We start from the raw sequence: 23386 nt of genomic DNA, 5'->3' as shown, positions 1-23386 counted from the left end.
CTTCCTAGGTGGAGGCTCGTCTGCTGTAGTGGGGCGCCCCTTTACCGTTTCAGTTGCCATTCAGCTGAGTTTCGGCTGCTCTTGATGCTACAGCGACAGGCGGCTGCAACAGGACTCTCAAAATGGCGGCCTGTTCTTTGGATTTGGGCCTGGTCCACTAAAATGGCCCTGGGACACCTTAGAACTCGGACGCTCGATTTTTTTTTTCCTTTCCTGTACATGCAAAAAAAGGTAAATGCCCGGTACGTTACACGCTTCATCTGCCACGATGAACTCTCCAGAGGAACCGAAAAAAAATATAGTTATGGTAACTATACCATGCATCGTCATATGGAGAGGTGGCACCAATTAATTATAGTGCTGCATAAATGTAAATGTAAATGTAAATGTATTGGACTTGTAAAGCGCACGGCTGCCCGTAAGCGTCCCGGCGCTTGCTTAGGGAACCCGTCCTGGTATTCCCCTGTGAGAAACCCCGGCAGGGTGTCCACAAGGTGAAAGCCAGGCATCCCGCCGCGAGGGGCCATAGTGGAGATTAAGCAAGCTATTGCCCTGAGTCGCAGAGTGTGACCCCATGAGTTGAGTAGGCACCAGAGCGAGAATTGTCGAGTCTGTGGAATTTTTGAGCCCGAGACCCGCCGAGGCAGGGAATCGAACCCTGGTCCACGGTCGATCTCAGCTTCCGGGTCTGCCGCCTCTAACCACTGAGCCACGCTTCTCCACAAGAGAGAGATTTGGAGGAGAACCCCTGACCTGCTAGTACATTCATCAAAGAAGTGGCACTGACAGCATCAGAGGCAAGGGAAACGGTCCCAAATATTTAGAAGAACTTTGGAAAGATTAAAATGACATGTTTAGATTGTGGCAAATTAATTTCATGTGGACAGATGAGTGTTACTCTAATAAATACAGCATATGAACATCATCATAGTCGATGGTTGGTAGAGACATTTTGACTATATCCTGGACCTGCCCGTCCTCGCCCAAAATGGCGCCGGAATAAATGGGACTCGTAACTCCTTGTTGTGTACTGGTTGCAGAACCTTGAAATCACGAGATACGTATGCAGTTTTGAAGCACATGGCGGGCGGGGACGAGAATTGATTGAATATTTCGACATCCCTATTGATATTAAGTTCTGATGTGTTATTGATTACTGTACTATTGAAAGTTCGAATTAACGTCACCCATGGTACTTGCCCGCAAATGTATATCTAGATAATTTTATTGTAACTGGCCCTGTCGTATTTTAATTATAAAATGTACGTCCACCGATTCCGTAACTGTTAGACACCTTAGTTCCTGCAACCTAATGGCCCGCCCGTTACGTTCCTCTACAGTGTAAATGTCTACTCATCATATACGATTACAGTTTGCTCCGTGGCCGGCCCACGTGGTTATAGGCTCGTATTTGTATAATGAAATTTTCACAATAAAGGTTTTTAAAAGAAAACATGGTAGTAGTATATACATTGGTAAAGTTTTTAATAATAGTCACTGTTTTAGAATCAGTAAAAGGCAAGTGAAATAAAGCAGACCAATTACATGAAGGGTAAAAGGTATAATTCGAAGGAACGCAGTAAAGATAAATGGTCAAGGGCTGTTGTGTTTTCTACTCCTGCAACATAAAGTGATCGATAAGAATCTCATATTCAGGCGTATCGGCGACTAAGACAGCAGGTCGACCCTCTTTTGCTCAACGGCTCCGTCATGGGACGAAGAAACGCTCTTTTTCTCGAAAAAAGAATATATTTTACTTGCAGGACAGTTGTAAATTTTCCGGGAAAGTACATTAGCCTGGAACATTATAACATATATTTAAGAAAAAATAATGTTCGGAAGTAATAAAAAGCGTAATTTTTAGGTCATATGACCAAGCCTTTCATCATTAGAATAAGAAAAGTAAAATGAACCAATGAAAAGTTTTATTAACAAGTCACATGGCTTGTTATGCTTACGTTACGCGCTGCGCGCCCCGGATGACTTCCGGATGCGCTAACGCGGCGCGTCATATGACGCATTACGCGACAACGCAGGTCCAGAATATAGTCAAAATGTCTCCACCAACCAGCGGTTGGAACACAACCCCTTTCAGCAGGCTAAATAGTTCTGTTAAATGACAACAGAAGGGACAGGCAACAAGAACCATCAGTCAAAGAGGGGAGGGCTAGTTCTTCTCTACCGGGTTACATTGGGGCGCTACCGGAACTGATCGAATTGGTAGTCTACAGTGTTTCTGGATATTCAGACTGAAGCTGGGGTTAGCATGAGAGCAGCACCATTTCGTAGCTCCGTCGTGGCCATTCCGCAACCAATCATGGCAGCCGCTCTTTATCGTTATTTTGGGCGGGGTGGGTGGCGGAGCCAAGCTGTTTTGCAGCCATCATTGTGTGGAGTTCAGTTCATCTCACTAGTTTTGTATTTGTCATGAGGGGTTGTTCCTAATGTTTCTATTTTAGCGAGGTCAAAAAGAGATCCCATTAGTGGCCTACTGATTTTGCTAGATTCTTTTTCTTTTTTTTTACACGATTTTTCGTTATTTGCGAAGACTAAACAGAGTATTGCGACTCTGTGTTTGTTTGTAAATAGAGAATGAACCAAAGAGAACCAATTCTAAAACAGTAAATACTTGGATAACAATCAATCAAATGGAGAGAGAAGCAGGCACGACGTATTACAACGGGGGCAAAGGCCTGCGTTAACTACCCTTCACTATGTGCAAAGAGAGAGTACTCCTAATAGAAATGAGGGGGGGGGGCACCATTCAAAGCAGATCAGTGTGCATAAACACGAAAATGTTTTCACTTACCACGTACTTGACATTCGACAACTTATGATATTTGCTATTAAAAAACCATTGAAATTCACTGAAAAAACCATAGGTTATAGACCATATATAGTTAGGAATTAGCATTTACAAAACCTTGAAAATTCACTGAAAAAACCATAGGTTATAGACCATATATAGTTAGGAATTAGCATTTAAAAACCTTATTTTACTCACACAAAACCATTGAAATTCCATATATAGTTAGTTGCACTAACTATATATCGCGCACCCGCAATCCACTGCTGATCATGTCACATATTACATCATTCATGACATGGTCAGTGACATCACTGATGACATCACTGATGACATCTCAAATGACATCACTGATGAGATCACTGATGACATCATCCAGTGACTGTGTGTTTCTGTAAAGTTTAAATATGTTTTACATATTGAAGAATGAGTAGATGTATAAGTGTCTGGACGAAGGATTTAGTAGGTGCATGACTGAATGTATGAGTGAGTGATTAAATGTGTCTCACTGAGTGCATGGGTTAGTGACTAAACGGTCTTAATTTGTGCATCATTATGTCTGTTGTTCTGTAAACTGCTGCATGTGTTGATCAGTAGCTATATGATTAACTATATGGGTGATTGATTGATTGTCCAAGTATTTGTATGGGAGACTGAGTGTGTGTGTGGCTGGCTGGGAGGTGTGTGACTCTGTGCAGATCAATGTGTACTTGTATCAATGATTGTATAAGAAAGTAAGTATGTGTTAGTATATGTTTGAAAATGTAAGGTGCTCTATGTTTAACTGTATAGACAAGAAAATGGAAGTGTGATTGATTCTTTACAGGACTGACTAGGTGTGTGAGAAACTCCATGGATGAGTGGCAGAGTGTGAGTGTCTGTATAGGTGTATGAGTGCATATGATAGTGTTGTAAAGATGAGTGATTGTATGTATGAATGATTGTATGGGTGAATGAGTGAATGTGTGTGTAGACGTAGGAATCAGTGAGTACGTATGTAGTAACTAGTATTGGTGTGTCAATGGTTTCAAAAATTATACTCTGTATTTAACACTGGGTGAAACAGAGGTTATATTAAAATGTGAGGAGATGCATTGTATTGTCACATGAATGATATCATCAGTGATGTGGTCATTGATGTCAAATGAGATGTCATCAGTGATCTCATCAGTGATGTCATTTGAGATGTCATCAGTGATGTCATCAGTGATGTCACTGACCATGTCATGAATGATGTAATATGTGACATGATCAGCAGTGGATTGCGGGTGCGCGATATATAGTTAGTGCAACTAACTATATATGGAATTTCAATGGTTTTGTGTGAGTAAAATAAGGTTTTTTAAATGCTAATTCCTAACTATATATGGTCTATAACCTATGGTTTTTTCAGTGAATATATATATATATATATATATATATATATATATATATATATATACATATATATATTTATAAATAGTATATTCCATAATGGTATCACTCTTGAGCCTAAACTCTTTTCAAGAGTAAATCAAACTATGTGCCCTTTATAACAAGGCTCAGATAAACAACATAGCACAAATTAAATACTGAAAAACTGTCATCAACAGAGTCCAGCACTTCTCCAGCTAGCAGAATAACCAAGAAAACCATTTATCGTGGAACACAATTTCTGTAATCCCAACCCCCCAGGTTTAAAAATACCAGGTATCAATACATCATTGCATTAAACAAAAAACTGTCCTGGATGTACCAGATGTTAGAAATGGGGATCTCTGGTTGGCTAAGGTTTGCGCCAAAGCCAGGCAGAGACCACCACTATAGTCAGGGAAAGGTAGTTACACGCCTAAGATAACCCCTGCTCACCCCCTTGGTAGCTTGGCACGAGCAGTCAGGCTTATCTCGGTGGCGATGTGTAAAGCATTTGCACAACACACACAGTAACAACACACTAGGAACACCACATAAGGAACTCCACACAAGGTTATATAAAAATAGCCTTTGTATTATGATAAAAACACATCAGATAGTAATCACACAATATACACTGTGCCAACTGGCACGGGCAATATTTACATGGGACTATTTACACATGACAGGGCCACGTGGGCCACTGTCAGAATTAGCACTTGGTAAAGAAACAGTAAAAAGTAAGAATACATTTGAATTTGAACACAGCCAGTAGTCACTGGCAGACACTATACACAGCGTCAAGCTGTAATATAAATCAGAACAGGCATAGTAACACATAAGGCGAGAACTCTATTCTGCGCCAACCTCATAAGCAAAAGTAGGATAAACCATAATCTCCTAAACATCAGGAAATACACTTAATCGCATAACCTGCAGTAGGGAATAAATCAAATCTAGACCACAGTAGAAGTAAAACAGTAGGTAAAACCTATCAAGTATAAAAGCACATAACCTGTAGTAGGGAACAAATCAAACCTAGACCACAGTAGAAGTAAAACAGTAGGTAAAACCTATCAAGTATAAAAGTACCTCTATGAGCATTAAATCAAGGGGCATAAATCATTCAACAAACATTAAATTTCCTAGCACCTATATAAATAACCTTTGGGCCTTGCGCCCTATAAAACCTAATAGACCCCAGGGCCAACTGGCCATCTATAAGGGGCTCAAATGCTCTCTGTCCATAAAGTCAGGGCTGCTGTCTAAACAGCGACAGTTAAGGGGCGCGCTTGGCGGAAACCTAAACGTGGCAGCTGCCCACTACTTGCTGGGCAGCTGGGAGACTGAATGAAGGCCTAAACGTTGCAGCTGTCACTAAGTGCTGCGCAGCTGTGCAGGCCAGAGTAGGGAGGAAGGAGTGTGTCTCACTCCTGGATAAAAGTACATGTCCCCCCTAGAAGAAAGAACCTAAACGGTGCAGCTGCCCACTAATGGCTGTTGTTTTTGTATTTGTTTTTGCACTAATTGCTGGGCAGCTGGGAACACGTCAAATGGCACATGGGCTCTCCTTAGCCCTTGTAACAAAAATGTGTAAGCCGTTGGAGCCATCTGGCCTCTGCAAATCGATCAGGAACTGTTTGGAGCCATCTAGGCTCAGTAACTAAATCAGGTACCCCTTGGGAGCCGTCTGGCTCTGCAAGCAAAATATGCAAACTGTGGGAGCCTTGGAGCCCTCTAGGCTCTGGATCAAATGTGGCCAAAAGGTTGGAGCCCCGGAGGCTCTAGGGCAATGGTGCAAGAATGCGGGAAGGACCAGGGGAAAAATATGCCTCAAGCCCCCCACGAGTACTTTAAAATTAATGCTGGCCACACGGTGGAGCAGCCCGCAACGGCGAGTCGCTCAGGATATCCCCACGCACTGTCAGGGTGCCCCGAAGGCACCGTTCACATGGAGGAAGCCCCCACTCACCGGTATGATGTCTCACTGGGGATTCCTCACTGGGATACGGCGGGGGCAGGCACCGGCAATGTGCCTCACGCCCCCACGGCCGTAACAGGCTGCAGTGCCACGCTTCGCCGGTCAATGCGGCAGTGCAGCACCTGCGGGGCTCTCCCTTCACCTTGAGAGCCCCGCGGAACGGCCAAAGTACCTCTCTCCTCGGCCGGAGGCACTTCTCCACCACGGGCGGATTCTGGGCAGGCGCGGGACTTCCTCCTTACAACTCGAAGTCTCGCCCGCCGTCAGGCTCCTGGTGGCCTGACTTCCGTTTTTCTTCATGACTCGGGCCGCCGCGGTGAAACGAAGGGCACAATGAGGGGTAGGCTCCCTCGGAATTAAAAGTAAATAGCGGGGTGAGCACCCGCGGGGACAAACACTGAAATGAGCGGGGTGGCACCCATGTATTAAAAATTAAAAATAGGCAGTCATGACGCGGGGTGGGCACCGGCTAGGAATACCAAGGAGGGGGAGAATCCCCAGACAGGGGGAATCCCTCAGCGGCGCGGCGCGGCGCTTAGTCCAGCGCTGCAGGGAGAGGACACAGGGCTCCCCAGAGAGGAACATAAAGCGCTCACAGGGCGCTGGGAGGTAGCACAAAGTCCTCCAGGATAAGAAAGGAGGTCAGTCTTCCTAATGTCCTGGAAATAATCAAGGCAAAGCAAAAAGGGTTCCAGGGCAAGGGAAGGTTCCCCAGTCAGAAGTCCTCCAAGGCATCCAGGGGCTGGGCAGAGCCCAGGGAGGCAAGCCTTCCCCTGAGCTCCAGCAGCAGCACGCCCCTGGCAGATTCCAGTACAAGACAAGAACATTTACTTGGGGTTACAGCCCCTCTTTTATACCCAGAAATCCTTTGATGTAGCAGTGTAGGCAAGGGGAGAACCTGATGCAACTGGTTCTTGAGCACTTTGTTTTTGCTCAGCCCCTCTCTCTATTCAGAAGACAGGCTAGGGTCATTAGACGCACCACAGGGGGCGGAGCGAGCATTGTGTGGGGAAAGCCCAGCCCTATTCAGGTCCCAGGTGTACTCCTCCCTCACATCACTCATGCTAATCTCAACACTCACCACTGGGGCGGACCCATCATGACTCATGGAGCCAGGCTCACCAGCCAGCTCCAGCCAATCAGAAGCCAGACACAAATTACACAAACCTGCCAACTGCTAGAAGTGGCACTTCCACACTAGTTACAATAAATCCGCACATATCATCGCGCAGCATTTAATCTCACGAGTTCACGCATACCAAACTTGACCTGGCACTCCCCACGCATCAGGAACTATCATGGACACACATATTCCCCATGCATTCCTATGGGAGGGCAGACCAACTCAGCACACACACTCAGAGTGCGCATGCACTTTACACTGGCCCACAGTGCTTAAGTGCGCAGAGGCCTAAAATCACTATCACCATGACAGAGACTAAAGGCAAAAAGTTTAGGGGTGAACCTGCCAAAAAGGCCCAAGTCCAACACCAGATGAAACATATCATAACTCAGTCGTGTAGATACATAGCCACACAAGACTGAACACCAAACTTACAAAATAACTCAAGTGGACTTATCAGATCAAATAGCTCTGAATCACTTTTAGGCCGAATCAGCCTGTTCACCAAATAGATGGACACCATCTGACGGTATATCTTTGAGGCTATCCTGCACATGCTCTAAAAACCCAGACTGGCGCAGCCATGCATGCCTGAACATAGCGACTGACTGAACCATAGCTCAATCCACAGAATCAGTGGTGTCCATGCTACATTTGATGGTTAATATTGCCGCCTACCGGCCATCTTGCACCACCTGCAATAACTCATTTCTGGCTTCCTCTGACAGTGAAGGCAACCTCTGCACCAGAGAGTCCCATAAAGCATGAGAAAACCTGCCCATAACACAAGTAGTGTTTAGATACCTCAAGGCTGAGCTCACAGAAGCAAATATATTCCTCCTACAACTTTTTAACCATCTGGATTTCTTTGCCTGATGGAATCAAAGGAAGGGCATTAGGGTCCGAAGAAGCGGTAGCTGCTTGAACCACCAGCCCTTTTGTAACTCGATGTCGCAGGAGACAAATTGGGTCCCCCAGGAGCAAGTCGATGCCTATGGCCCACAGCAAAGTCAACTGGAGCTCCCTTCACAGGTTTTTCCCAAGCTCCTAATAGCAGGTCAAAGAGAGACTCATTAAAAGGGAGCACAGGCTCCACTCCCGTTTCGCCTTGATGAACAATATTTACCAAAGGATCTGTGGACATTTCCACTGAGGGAACTTGGCAATCCATCACCACAGCTGCCCTCTTCAATATTTCAGCCAAGGGTGAACTTTCCTCCATTGCCATACCAGGTGGAGAAAGTAAATCTGAAACTGGAGTGGTCTCTAATCCACTAACCTCTCCCAGTTCAGACAGCCAATTTTGCCCCACAGGAGGTTGGCTGCAAAGGGTTTTGACCCTCAATTCTCTTTCCTTCAGTTATCAAACTGTGCATTCCAGTAGGAAAAACAGACAAGGGTTGAATAATACCAGCTGGCGAGTCATCCAAAAAAGACAGAGCTGTCGGCGCCGCAACCAATGCGGTCTTGACATCGGAAATAGGAATGAGATCGGCATCCATCCATGCCACCAACATCAAAATGGGCTCCGAAGCACCAGGGTCGACGCCGACCAGTGCCGCAAACTTCAATGGCTGAACAGACACCAAGCCGTAAAACCCAAAGGGCTGTGTGCCGGTGCCAGCTCGAATCTGATAGTGGAGTCAGATGGCCAAACTGTCACCGAAGGCAAACCCACCTGTGAGGATCCAGCCAGGGTACCTCCTAGGAGACTGATGGCCAAAAATCTTTTGCTGGAAACAATTATATTCCTGAATTTGGGCTAGAGTTGTCCTGGCTTCAGAATATTTAGAGACGTGTGGGATAGACTCCTCAACTGATGAGTGGGAGAAGGCGTCAGACTTACCCTTTGACCATTGAGTTCTCTGAGCCTTCCTGGACGTCAACGGAGGAGACCCCTCACCCGAACAACTCCTCCACCGGTCCCTGGACTTCAATGAGGATTGACGACTACACCGTTTTTCAGGAAAGCATGCTGCCAGGAGTTTCATACAGTGCTTTTCCAATGCCTTTGGTCGAATACGCTGGCAGGAACCTCAGTCCCCAGTGTTGTGATTCTCTCCGAGGCACCACAAACAAACGGTTTGTGGATCAGTGACCGACATTAATCTATCACAAGTTTTGCAGGGTTTAAATCCTGGTGACACCACTTGAAAAAGCACACTGTTCTCTCGAGAATAAGCTGAAATGGACCTGAAAAATCATCCCTTAAACACTCTGGATCCGCATTGCAAGTGCAGAAAACAAGGAACTGACGTTGGTGCATCAGCGAGGAGGTGAAATGGAATCCGTTGAGGTCACATCTGGTGGACAACGTCGAAATGGAGTCGCGAAGCACAATATTCCAACACGTGGACATGCTGTAGAAAAAGATTTCCAGATCCAGTCTCTCACTTGGGGAGGATTCAGTTTTTTACTTCAATATGAATTCACTGCAATTGCAGCATCATTTGCAGATTTAAAAATCAAATCTTGCTTATAGCTCAAATGGATCAAAACAATACTGTAATAGACTGTTGCAAAATGCCACATAAATTGCCTTTGTGTGCCACAAAATTTAGAAAACCATGCAGAATAATTTGTTCATTCATTGCTACATCACACCAGTGGCCCAAACAATGGAAAGGTATTGCAGATTGGTTTAGGGTGGACATAATAGGGAACTCATATTCCTCAGGGACCCAGAAAATATTTCCAAATGTCATGGCTCCTATTGAGATATTGTTTTTTATACCACTGTATTTTGTGCAATAAAACACCATGACATGTAATGAATATATGGTTTTAAATATGAGACAGTGTTCATCAACTAGGGTTTGAGGTAAAGCTACAACAAATGTTAACTTCCACGTAAATAAATTCAAAGTATACATTGTCTTCAAAAACAGAGTATTTGCACATTGATAATTCCAATGTTGATTTTGGAGACAAAAAACATCCAGCAAGCCTTGAATTCATCTACATTTTTCTGCAGTAGCCTCCCAGTAGAGCAATACTGGATAACATAATTGGAGGTAGGTTTGAGTGTTTACATTTTAGAATTGAAAAAGTACCAGCCAACATATAGATCATCTTAATAAGTGGGCCAATAATGTTCTCAGTAACGATTTACTGTTACCGGGGGAAATTCAAAGGGCGGAATTACTGTGAATTACAAGTGGAACTCTGCAGCTTCAATAAGAAATGAGGACATTCCATAGAAATCAGTAAACCAGAGTTAGATTCCTCTGGTGATTCCTCATTTTGTAGGATGTTTCACCCATATGTTTCAGCTGCTTTTAGCCTTTCCTTGTCCCACTGGATTTAAAAGGGGCCTTGTAATAAGGCACATGATTGTTGCAGGAAGATCTATGTATCTAGCACATAAGGTGGTGTCTTTATTAAGCTTTAGGTCCTCTATAAGCAGTATAGATTTTTCCAGCTTTGATTTATTTATTCATACATGATTTATTCATATTTAGTTTATACATGTAATTCTACCAACGAAATGTAAAGAAAATAACTATCTTACCTCTAAAGCCTCATCCTGTAACAGTGCTACCAGTTCCTTCTGTATTAGAAATAAATTGGAACCTAAAATCTTTGTGACCTAAAATAACAAAAAAGAACGTTCAGTAATAAACCTATAAATATAAAGAAACAAAAGATATTCATACCATCTTCCATGGATAACAATTAAATTCAGTAGGCAAAATTAATTTAGGATTAGTTGGCTGCAATTAAGCATTTGCCAACTGTAAGAAATGTGGTTATTTGTGAACGATTGGAGTACTTCACAAGTAAGAAGTTCATAATTGCCTTTTCACTAGGAACCAAGTACTCCATTATAGCACTTGACTCTCGCACGGTACCGAAGCAGAGCAATCCAAGGCCTACTCAGAGGGTGATTATGTGGGCTTGCAACCTGAGCTCACTGGTATGCACCAACGACACTTAAGTCATTTATCAGTCAGTGATTTTTCATTTGAAAAGATAATGTAATCACAGTCACAAAATTAAATACTGTGCATCAATCTCCTCCCCCCTCCCATGCCTCGGCTCCACTCTACAGCCTGGCTCAGAGCTGGAAAATGCAAATTAAAACGATGCAAAAACGGTTTTATTTGACAAATTCTGTCTCTGAGCCAGGCAGTGGGGCGACGCTCCACCGCCATTGCGGACAAGCCACTACTGAGGTAGACATAGATGATTATAATAACACTACTATTCAGTCGATCTGCATAGTGATCTCAATCGTGCAAGAGTGACTTTTAGACCCTGACAGCATGTGCGAAAATTATTTATGACAACAGTAATGTCATGTACCTTGAGACGGCGGCAGACTCAACCAATTCTCTCTTCCAAGTCTGTGACCTTCCTTTAATACAGTGGTATCATTAACACAATGGAATATATGACGTTACATTGCATGCCATTCCAACGCATTTTTTAAAACTACCATTACAATGCATACCATTACAACGCATACCACTACAACTCATACCATTACAATGCATAATACTTTTAGGGCAACAGTAGGGTAAGTGTTGGATAGTGCAGGGGTAAAAATTACTATTCCCACTCCAGTGAGTGCAACAGTAGGGAAAGTGTTGAATAGTGTATCAGTAAAAATTACTATTTCCATGTACCCCAAAACCCACACCCACCCTGTAGTGTCGTCATGCCTGACCAGGCGCGCGACGTCCGGACTAGATCAGGCATGACAGGAAGATGAAGCAAGGAAGCGGAAAAAGGATGGGCAGGGGCAAGGGGAAGTATAAAACAACAATAAAGACGTGTGTACCCCCAGCTGTGGTCTGTCCCTTTATTTGCATAAGGGATATGAAATCTGGCAACGAAGGTAGGATCCGGAGTGAACCTGCGCACAACCGGACGACGTGCTACATTGCCTGCTGTGAAGTCGAGTGCTTCACCGACAACGCGGACGCCCGTTTACGGTAGACCGCGTCGAGTGCCTTCCAGCTAAGCTGCTACAGCCAACACTAAAGCCGCCTTAAGTTGCACCTACCCTGAGACGCTAGAACCTCCAGCGTCACATCTAGCTGGGGTAAGGCTCACTACCACATGTCTGCAGACTACACACGTCTGTCCTGCCCGGCGGCCATCTTGAAGTCAGGCCCCATAACGTTGGAGAGACCCTGTCACCAGTCGGGCAGCCATCTTAAAGTCAGGCAAAGCAGACAACACCGCTACTTCCATCAAAGGAAAGGGAATGCGGTAATACCCCCGAGCGTCACTATTGCACACTGCGCCCTCACACTACTAGACACTGCTCCAACACACTGCTGAGTCGGCAAGAGCAGGCAGGGTAATTTGCACGTCGTCATGTCTACACCCCCAGACTCCTCACAGAATGCGCAATCAGGCCCATCACAAATTGCCCAGCCCGGGCCAGTGCTGCTGGGGGTATTGTTCCTGCGCCCCCCCTGAACCCCTGATGCTGACATCTGGAAACAGCATGGGCCCCAGATGGCAAAGTTGGCTGGAAGACTTTGAGGACTTCATGAAAGGATCGCGAGTCAACGACCCCAACAAACAACTTATCGCCTTGCGCAATCTGGTGAGCAAAGACGTCGGACAAATCATCAAAGAATTACCACCGGACACATCTGCTTCATATCCAGATGTAAGAGAAGCACTAAACAGAAAGTCCCTCCCCAAGTGAAATTTGGATTACGAACACTACACCTTCAACTTAGCATCCCAAGGAAAAGATGAAGCGGTGGGTGACTTTATTACGTGCCTTAAACGTCTAGCTCGATGTTGTGAGTTCGATAACTTTATTACCGAAGATGCACTTCGCGCTACGAATCATAGAAGGGTGCCAATTCGAATCTCTATGCCGTTGCGTGCTGAAAAAACACTATTTCTTACATGACATTGAAGAACTCACAAGAATAAATGATCAAGCTGAAGAACATGCGCAAAGGATGGAAGCAGGCAAGACTGTCAAACGTGAACAAGCCTTTCTTTTACACTCTCAAATAGATTCACGGTGCCAGTCGGATCATCGGAAACCCTTGAAACCCACGAGCCAAATTCAAACCGGGAACAAGAATAGCAACACTTGGAAATAAACACTGCAGTGCTATCGCTGCGGCCAAGACTACCAGCCACACAGGCCCTTGCCCGACCATGGTACAACAGTGCTGCCGCTGTGGGAAAGACAATCATTTTGAAACAGTGTACCAAACTTATCGTAAGGAGTTTACGCCAGCCAAACGAAACCCGGGACTTCGCCATCATACAAGAGCAGTACAAGAGAGAAGGGACTGATCAATTAGCTCGTCAAGATCAAGTACTCAGTCGCACCTCTCATATCGGTCGTGACGGTCATCAACACAGGAATCGTCAGCTCTCACTCCAAAATTAAGTATGAGCGTCAAATCCGCTCCGCTCGCGGATTTTGCGGATTTTCGGTAAATCCGCAATCCGCAAACTCCCGCGAATTTACCGAAAATCCGCGAATACGCGAGCAGCGGATTCGGGGGGCAAAAGTTCAAGCCTTCAAGCTTGAAGTTGTAACTATTTTAGGATGGCGCCGGCAAGCTGCCAGCGCCATCCTAAAATAGTTACTAAGTCAGCTAAGTTAGCTTCAACAGGAAGCACTAATAGATAAAATAAAGCACCTGCTTTATTTTATCTATTAGTGCTTCCTGATCGGTCTCCGACCTTTTATACACACAAGAGGCATGGACTCGCATGGAATCCCCGCACGTTTGGTCCCGCTCACACACTAGCGGTGTGCACCGTCTTCCCGCCATTTACTCACTATGATGGACAGTTGAAGCTCAAATTCAGTGATGCATAAATCAGCCCAAAAACAATCGTGAGCATTGTCGAGGCTGGGCAGGTGTGCTTTCTTCCCAAATCTACAGTCGAAAATCAGCTGTGATGCTGGATAGAGGCCTTTGCATCCTTGACTTTCACGAGCGCAATCCGCAAATCCGCGGATTTTGCGGATCAACAATGTGCAAATACGCAAAATTCGCGGATCGTGGATCCGTGAAATCCGCCCATGCTTATCCAAAATCTCAAGACAGTGATAAGTATGTATGCATGGTAGTGGAACCTGACCGACTAAAGATATAATCCTGGATGCATCTTCAAATGGGAAAGAACCCCACAAAGTTTGTTCTAGACACTGGAGCGTCACTCAATTACATATGCACGACCGAGTACGAGAGGATGGATCCAAAACCTACATTGCAGCCAGTCGCTGTGCGTGTCTACACATGGATGTCCAAAGAACCACTGCCGTGCCTAGGACAATTCCACATGTCGCTGAGATACAAAGACAGAACAGTTCATGGTCAAATCCACATCATAGAAGGCCCTCAAGCAGCTGACAGTCTTCTCAGTTTACCCACAGCAGAGCGCCTGAAGATAGTAGAAATTCTGTACTAGGTTGACGACATGCCCGACATCATCAGCAAATTCCCTAAATGATTCTCTGGACTGGGAAAACTAGCCTATTTCAAAGTTCGATGGCACATAAATGAGCCAGTGACACCAGTGGCCCAACACCATCGGAAGGTACCTTTTCACTTCCAGCAAGCGGTGGATGAAGAACTGCAGTATCTGCTGAGAGCGGACATCATAGAGAGGTCAACTGGACCCACCCCATGGGTATCACCAGCAGTGATTGTACCCAAATGGGGAGCAGAGATTAAAGTGCGTCTCTGTTTGTTTCGGCATCCGGGGCCTCACATCAGCAATATGATCACTCGCCTAAACTGAGCAAAAGTCTTCTCAAATTTAGACCTAAAGAAGGGGTATCATCAGCTTGAGCTCCACGAGAAGTCCCGATTCATCACCACGTTCACCACACACCAAGGGCTCTTCAGGTACAATCGCCTTAACTTTGAAATTTCTTCGGCCGCAGAGATATTTCAAGAGGCGGTGCGGCGAGTCATCCAGCAGGTTCCAAACTCATTCAACTACAGTGACGACATCCTGGGGTTTGGAGAAACTCGCAAAGAACAAGACAAGGCACTTGATCACGTATGTCATGCCCTTCTAAATGCCAAATTCACGCTCAACCGAGATAAATGTGAGTTCCACAAGTCTACATTAAAATTCTAAGGTCACATTTTATCCGAAGACGGAATGCGACCTGATCCTGAAAAAGTATCAGCACTATCTGACACACCATACCCTCAGGACGTCAGCGACATACGATCGTTCCTGGGCATGGCTAGCTACTGGGCCCGCTACATTAAGGACTACGCCACCATCAGCTATCCCCTGCGGGAACTAACCAAGCAAGGCCAAACCTTTAGTTGTTCAGCCAAGTGCGAGCAAGCCTTCAGCCAAATCAAAACAGCAGTGAGTTCTGCCCTCAACTTGCCGTATTTTAACCCCTGCAAGAAGACAGAAATATAGTCGACGCAAGCCCTGTAGGACTTGGAGCCTTCCTAGCCCAATACGATGATGACGGAAAACAGCGACACATCGAAGCGTATGCTAGTCGCAGCCTCACTCACACCAAGAGGGCCCACTCACAGCCAGGAAAAAAGAGCCTGACAGTTGTGTGGGCTTGCGAGCACTTTCATCTCTTCATCTACGGAAAGCACTTCACATTAATCACTGTTCATGAGGCCCTCTTAACAATCTTTGCCAACCCCAAGCAAAGATGCCACCACGGATGGAACGCTGGGGGTTCGCCTCCAAGAATATACATACACCATTGTTCACAAACCAGGGAAGGCGGAGAACCCAGCAGATTACATATCACGACATCCCCAGGTCTCAACACGGACAAGGTGCTCGCTAGCGGAAGAATATCTCCATTTTGTCATTGACCAGGCAAGACCGCCTGCTGTTCCACTAGAAGCCATCATAGAAGCCACTGCTAAAGACACCACGCTCCAGAACATAATACATCGTGTCCGCAAAAACTCGTAGAGACATCTGGAGAATACACCAAGTGACAAAACAGTCAACATGCAAGAACACGAGTCATTCCGACATGTCAAAGATGATCTCACAATCGGCACAAATGGACTGCTACTATGAGACAGGCAAATTGTCATCCTCCAACAACTGAGACAAGGAACTGTCAACCGAGTGCACGAAGGGCACTGAGGCGGGGTGGCAACAAAGAAAGCGCTATGGGAACGGGTCTGGTTCCCGTCCCTTGACCAAATGGTAAAAACCACACTGCAAGACTGCCCTCAATGCCAACTAGTAGGGCATGAAGAACCGCAACCCCCGCTTTAAATGTCTGATTTCCCAGACAGTGTATGGCAACAAGTGGCTATCTTTTTCTTTGGGCCATTGAAGTCCGGGAAATACATTATTGTCATCATGGATGAGTACTCCACATTTCCCATTGCACAACAAGTCTTATCCACAAGCGCAGCCGCTGTTAAACCCGTCATCAACAAAGCATTTGCTTCATGGGGACTCCCCACAGTAGTGAAAACAGATAATGGTCCACCATTCAATGGACATGACTTTGCAGAGTTCGCAAGACACCTAAACTTCAGACACAGAAAGATCACTCCCATGTGGCCTCAAGCCAATGGGATGGTGGAAAGATTCATGGCCAACATAAAGAAAAATTTACAACAAGCCAAACTGACTCAATGTGATGTCCAACCAGCACTCAGCGAAGTACTACGAGGATACAGAACCACGCCACAAAACACCACTAACAAGTGTCCAGCTGCTTTGATGCTCGGAAGAACCCCACGCACCAGAATACTAGCCACAGATATCGCCGTACGGTCCAGGTCCCCAACCTCGGATCACGAGACGCTAGTGAACCTTCACAAGGTCAAGAAGGCAAAAATTAAAGAGTACGCAGAGGGTCGCCGACACACCAAGGTGTCTGACATTCAAGAAGGAGATTGGGTGCTTGTCAGGCAAGCACAAAAGGCAAAGGCTGACAGTCGCTAGTGCGCCCAACTACTACAAGTGATAAGTCAGAAAGGTACCATGAATACAGCCGCATCTGAGACCAAAAGAACCACCAAAACGTGTCACACTTTAAGAAATGCCATCCTGCAGCATACACCCGAAGAGAAGAACCAGAATGTGACACAGACAAGTCAAGCTGAGAAGATGAAGATTAAGAAGAACCTGAAATCGCAGTAAGTCCAGAAGAGCCAAGAGAAGGGCACACCTCTTGTCGACCATGGAGGACTACCAGGAGACCTACCAGGCTTATCGAAGAACTCTGAGCAAGTAAGCATTGAACATAAAAAATAAAATAAAGGGGGAGGTGTAGTGTAACGTCTGGACTAGATCAGGAAGAGGAAGTGAGGAAGTGGAAAAAGGAAGGGCGGGGCAAGGGGAAAGTAGTGAAATGAGAATAAAGACCAGTTGTGGTCCGTCCCTTTATTTGCATAAGGGATATGAAACACCCTAATACTAAAAAAATCTCTATTACTTACCTTATAATACGTTGTAATGGCATGCGTTGTTATGGTATGCATTGTAGTGACATGCGTAGTAATGGCATGCATTGTAATGGCATGCGATGTATAGCCAGTTGCGTTGTAACAGTTGCATTGTAAAGGTAGGTCATTGTAATGACTGTGTTGTAATGGAGCTTTCACACACACTGAGCTATCCCATGACCTTCAGACTTGTTTGTGGACAAGTACATCTTATTTCACACCATGACAAATCAATGATTCACTTTAGTGGATACACTGTTATGAGAATAATTCATATTCAAATGTTTCTCCAAGGTGAAAAAGATGATGTCAGGTCACACCATTTCAGAGCAAGGTGTCCAGTCTGACCAGTTTTCCACTCCACATCACTGTAATTAGGAACAAACGCCACAGAGGCACATTGCATGCTAGAAGACGTGTCTGAAGCTATGAGAAGTATAGGTAAAAGGCTGCACCACGGAACATGGTTCAGAGGTTTAGCAAAGGTGCAATAGGCCCTGATGCAAGCAAAGGAAAATGGGCTCTCCAACCACCTCCTGGGTAGTACAAGGCAGCTATAATTAGGGACAACCGGCTGCTCAAAACTTACAGTCCTGGTGCCTCTACACCAATTGCACTCTTGATAGTATCATCTCTCGAGAGTACAGATTTATTCTTCTTAATATCAAAACATGAAACAGAAAATAAGTGTGGCCACTGATGCCACAACGGCATGTGAAATGTACTCAGCACTTTCTTGGGGCACTTGCATCACTTCCTTGCAAGAATCCACAGAAAGACAACAAGAAATTAATCATCCCTAAAGTGAAACCTGGATGGTATTTTTCAGTAGTAGTAGTAGTAAAAAGTGTCACTTTATTTAGACCTTACTCTGGAAATCGCATAAACACATATGCAGTACATTAAAACATATTAGGATTGTCTAACAAAACCATTAGCCAAGAACTTCCTTTAAAAAGCTTCCCAATGCACATGCTACATTGAAAAACTCCATGTTGAACAAAGGGCAAATCACTTGCCTTTGATGGTGTAATATATATAAAAAATGGATTTAAGATTAAATGCCTGGCAGTTGGAAATGTAAACAATCAAACAATAAATGTGAATTAAAATTCTCACTCCATATACCATATGTACATTGGCCATCAGCATCCAATAAGACATAAAATGTACTACAATTTACATAAAAAAAGATGAAAAACACAAATAATTTCAATAACAACATAAGCATATGAGGGTAGGCTAAAATTGACTGGTAGGGGTACACAAACGTTGCAAGCCACGAGTCCACGTAATAAATTGCAGATCTCTTTGTGTGCAAAAAGCGTAAATCCATAATTCTGAATTACCTTTCACATATTTCTTTAAAATCTTTTTCAAGTGCAACTGGGTCTCCACCACATTATAATTTACCAGGATTAGGTTTATAGTCAATTTCAATAATTTTGCTCTGACCCTTCCGACCCATATCAATTCACTATTGGATATTTCCATAGAACAGAAAGTTGAGGTTTTTAAGATCATCTGCAGAACAGAGTTAACCCCAAAAGCGCAAACTAGATTTCCATGCCAGGAAATACCAGGACTGTAAACAAGATTCTACTTTCATACCCGACCCATCACACCATTAGGCAACCTGTTGGACTTGACCTGAACTTTTTGCCTTCCTCCTGTATTTTGTCTGACCTGTTTTTGTTGGTTTTATGACTTTGGGCACTTTTTCACTGCTGATCAGTGCTAAAGTGCAGAAGCGCTCCCTATGGTAAATTGATGTATGGATTAATGATTCCATGATTGGCTGATTTAGTTTACTGGTCAGACCCTAGTACAGTGCACTGAGTGTGCCCCAGGCTTGTAAACCAAATGCTGCTAGTGGGCTTGCAGCACTGGTTGTGCCACCCACAGAAGCAGCCTGTAAAAGTGTGTCTAAGGCCTGCCATTGCGTGCAGTCTGGTACTGACATGCTGACAGGGCAAGTGCACCTACTTGCCAGTCCCTAAACCTTCCCTTTTCTTCATATCAGACACCCCTATGGTAGGCCCAAGGGCAGGGTGCATTGTAAGTATAAGGTAGGACAAGCCCTGATGAGTGTGGCATGTCCTAATAGTGAATTACAGAGATTTCCGTTTTTCACTATTGCAAGGCTACCTGTTCTCCATAGGCCAGCATGGGCAGTTAGATTATTACATTTTATAATCCTAACTGACTCAGGGAACATGGTAGAAATTCGAGTTTAGTATACCTGAACTCAGAATGATAAAATACATCTTTTAGTGAAGATGGTGTTAACATTCTGCGTTTGAAAATACCACTTTTAGAAAGAAGGTATTTTCTTGTTTAACTATCCAAGTCTGCCTCTGCTAGGTTGTGTATTCCTTGTCTGGAGTTTGAGTGACAGGGCTGGGGGATTCCAGGAAACAGGATGAGTCAGTCCAGTGGTGAATGGAGAGATCTGCATCTAGATGGGAGGGAGGAGTTGCACCTGGGACCTGAATAGGGCTGTGCCTTCCCTCTACAATGCTGGCTCCACCTCCTGTGGTGCGTCTGATGTCTCTGCACTGCACTGTGAAAAGAGAGAAGGAGTCATGTCAACAGAGTGCTCCAGGGCTGTGCCTTCCCTCCACAATGCTGGCTCCACCTCCTGTGGGGCGTCTGATGTTTCTGCCTTGCACTGTGAAAGGAAGGAAGGAGTCATGTCAACAGAGTGCTCCAGAACTGGTTTGGACCGGGCAAAGGCCCCTCTGCCCTCAGAGTACAAAGGATTTTGGAGTATAAGTATTGAGACCCTGATCCCAAGAAATTAGATCACTTTTGGACAAGAAGAAGAGACCTTTGCTGGAACCTGAAGAAACTGAGGAGGAACTATCCCTAAGCTGAAGTGCTGCGTGGGGGACTGGCCTGCAGGGGTTGCCAGACTGCCAGAGAAAGGAGAAAGGACTTTGTGTGCACTTTATTCAGCTTGTGAAGGATGTCCAAGGGCATGAGAGAAGAGTTTGCCTGCCTCCTGCTGAAGTCTCAGGGACAACAAACTTCAACCACCAGCTCCTCAAGAGTTCTTTGGAAGTGCCTGCTGCTCTTTTGGGCCTCCTGAGGGACTGCGTGACGCAAGGAGCTGGAAGCGCGACTCAAGAGGGAGAAGCGTGTAGCAGGCGCTGCCCTTGAATCTCTGAACAAGGGTGTAGCCGCTGTAGTTGACGCATTGCACCGCATCTCATGAAACGTCCCGCAACCCCGAAGAAGCCTGTCGCCGTCGCAGCCGATGCCATTGCATCGTGGATGTCGCCCCTGTAGCTAACTCATTGCACCGCATCAAGAGAAGCGTCTCGCAACAAGGAAGCGTCGCAGCCACTGCCGTCGTATTGTGGATGTCGCCGCTGTAGCTGTCGCATTGGACCGCATCAAGAAAGCGCCTCGCATCCACGGCGAAGCATGCCACCGTTGGAGCTGCTGTCGTCGCATCACTGAACAAGGGACAAGGGTGTTGCCCCTGCAGTTGTCGCATCGAGCAGAAGCGTCTCGCATCATCGGAGTAGAGTGTCACCGCCAAAGCCGCTGTCGTTGCATCACTGAACAAGGGTGTCGGCGCTGCAGCTGATGCATCGAGTCGAGACTTCTCCTAACATCGGAGAAGTGTGCCACATCAGGAAGAACTTGACGTCTTTATGTCTTTGCACCGGATCTTTGCCGCATTTCCATCTTTGCAACACTTGCGTTGCCCTGCGTGTCACATCTTAAGGTACATTGACTCAAAGTGTCGCATTTTAAGAACGAAAGAGAACTAAGCTAAAACTACCATTTTTAAGTACAGTATTGTGGATTTTTGTCGTTTGTGGTCTTGTGATAAGTCTATATAAAAAATACTTATTTTTGATATAAAACCTGTGTAGTGTCCATCTGCAGTGTTGTCCCTTGATTACTGTATGTGTTCACAAATGCTCTACACACTGCCTCTGAGATAAGCCTGTCTGCTCGTGCTAAGCTCCCAAGGGGGTGAGCAGGGGTTATTTTAGGAGTGTACCCCTTACCCTGACTAGAGGTAAGGGTCCCTATTTTCACAAGTACCTACCTGTGCGAATTAGAGACCCCCAAATCTAACACAACCCAAGTCATTTCTTTGAACATTTGCCTTATCCCAGTTTGGATTTGAAACTAAGCATAAGAGTTCAGCCCCATATAAGCATAGGGGGGGGGGGGCACCATAGCCTTGTAGGCTGTGAATACCGGGGACAACGAAGGGCCACCAAACTCTTTTTTAAATTTAGATAACCCCTCTACAGTGGAATAAATCCTGGCTACCATAGCTTCTTGTTATATGTTCTAATTTAATTTCTTCTTAAATATCATCCCTGCATACGTATTTGTGGTGACCACATCCATTACGTTATTGCCCAGTACCCACATGAATGGCTTGGATTTCCTCCCAAATATGACAATGTTAGTTTTTTCGATATTGATGGGTAAATAATTTGCCACACAATACTTACTAAACAGTGCAAGTTTTCTTTGATGCCCCACATGTATCAAATCCACAATTGCCAAATCATCGGCATGTAGGAGGCAACATATAAGTCTACCCCCCATTTTCTGTGGGAAAGCCTTTGTTTCCATCAGAGACTTAGGCAGGTCAGCAAGGAACAGGGAGAATAGCGTAGGAGCCAACATGCATCCTTGTCTCAGGCCATTCTTCAAGGCAATTCTCCTTGATACAGAACGCTTCGTATCCAGATCCACGAAAGCCAGGGTATCTCGATTGAGTACTTCTAAGCTCACCTCAATTTGGGCCCTAGAATCTAATAATTAACAAGGTCAAACGCTAGACAAATATCTACAAAGCAAAAATATAGATTACTTGTAATGTTAACGCCTTCTGCCACAAAGCCCACAAACTAAAAGAGGGAATAATCATGGAAAAAACTCTGTTTAAATCCTCCTCGATCCCCCATCAATGGGGACCTACCTATTACACCAATCCACTCCTTCATATACAATGAAACCACTTTAGAGTAAAGCTTGGCCCCAACATCTATAACGCTAATCAAACAGAAGTCACTTGGATCAGATGTGTCTTTTTTCTTAAGGATTCGTTTATTGACAGCACATTTCTATGTTCTCAGAAACATTCCAGCTTTAGAGGCTGATTATGATGTCAGGTGGACCACAACTGAGTGACACTCAGCTGCAGTCCGCCCAACATCTGACCCTGCGGTGCACCTAGCGCATTACGATATGGCAGGTGGAGGCATCGGGCAGAGGGACCATCCGCTGCTGTTCATACGGGCTCCTTGAGCCCGTCGGAGCATCCGAAATGCTCATGATCCCTTAATGATGGCAGAGCCAGGCTCAGCTCCGCCATCGGGATTATGATGTAATTTTCTGACAGCCTTTCCATGTCAGTGGTTCCAACATGGAAAAGCGGTCGTAAAATTACTTTAGGGGTCCCTAGCAGGATCCCCTTATCCTGGCCATCCGCCATCTGCCAGGTGCCTGCCACACGGTGTAGGGATGCCTAAAAACATCCATTTTACCATGGCAGCTTGTGCTGCAGGCCTTTATCACCCGCCCCACAAGCTGCCATTATAAAATTGATGTTTTTGATCTGCCATTGGGATTTTGCATCCAAATACTGAGGTCTTAACCGCCGACCTCTTAGTGCCTCAATTCGGTAACCTCCTTTTTAA

At 45.1% G+C, this 23386-nt stretch overlaps 1 protein-coding gene across 4 annotated transcripts in view; it reads right to left on the bottom strand.

The window, feature by feature from the left end:
- Positions 1 to 23386, bottom strand: part of PPP4R4 (protein phosphatase 4 regulatory subunit 4) — a 1921930-nt gene that overhangs the window by 659070 nt on the left and 1239474 nt on the right. For all 4 annotated transcript variants that reach the window (XR_013600947.1, XM_078660096.1, XM_078660097.1 and 1 more), the window contains exon 12: positions 10814 to 10891. Coding sequence is in view for 3 of the 4 variants with exons in the window: in XM_078660096.1 (XP_078516222.1) it covers positions 10814 to 10891 (78 nt within the window). In the remaining variant the exon portion in view is untranslated. The remainder of the gene's footprint in view (positions 1 to 10813; positions 10892 to 23386) is intronic.

Source organism: Lissotriton helveticus, chromosome 9 (assembly GCF_964261635.1).
Source record: "Lissotriton helveticus chromosome 9, aLisHel1.1, whole genome shotgun sequence".
NCBI classification, from domain to species: Eukaryota; Metazoa; Chordata; class Amphibia; order Caudata; family Salamandridae; genus Lissotriton; species Lissotriton helveticus.
Note: the sequence above shows the minus strand (reverse complement) of the source record. Positions and strands in the feature narration are given on the sequence as shown.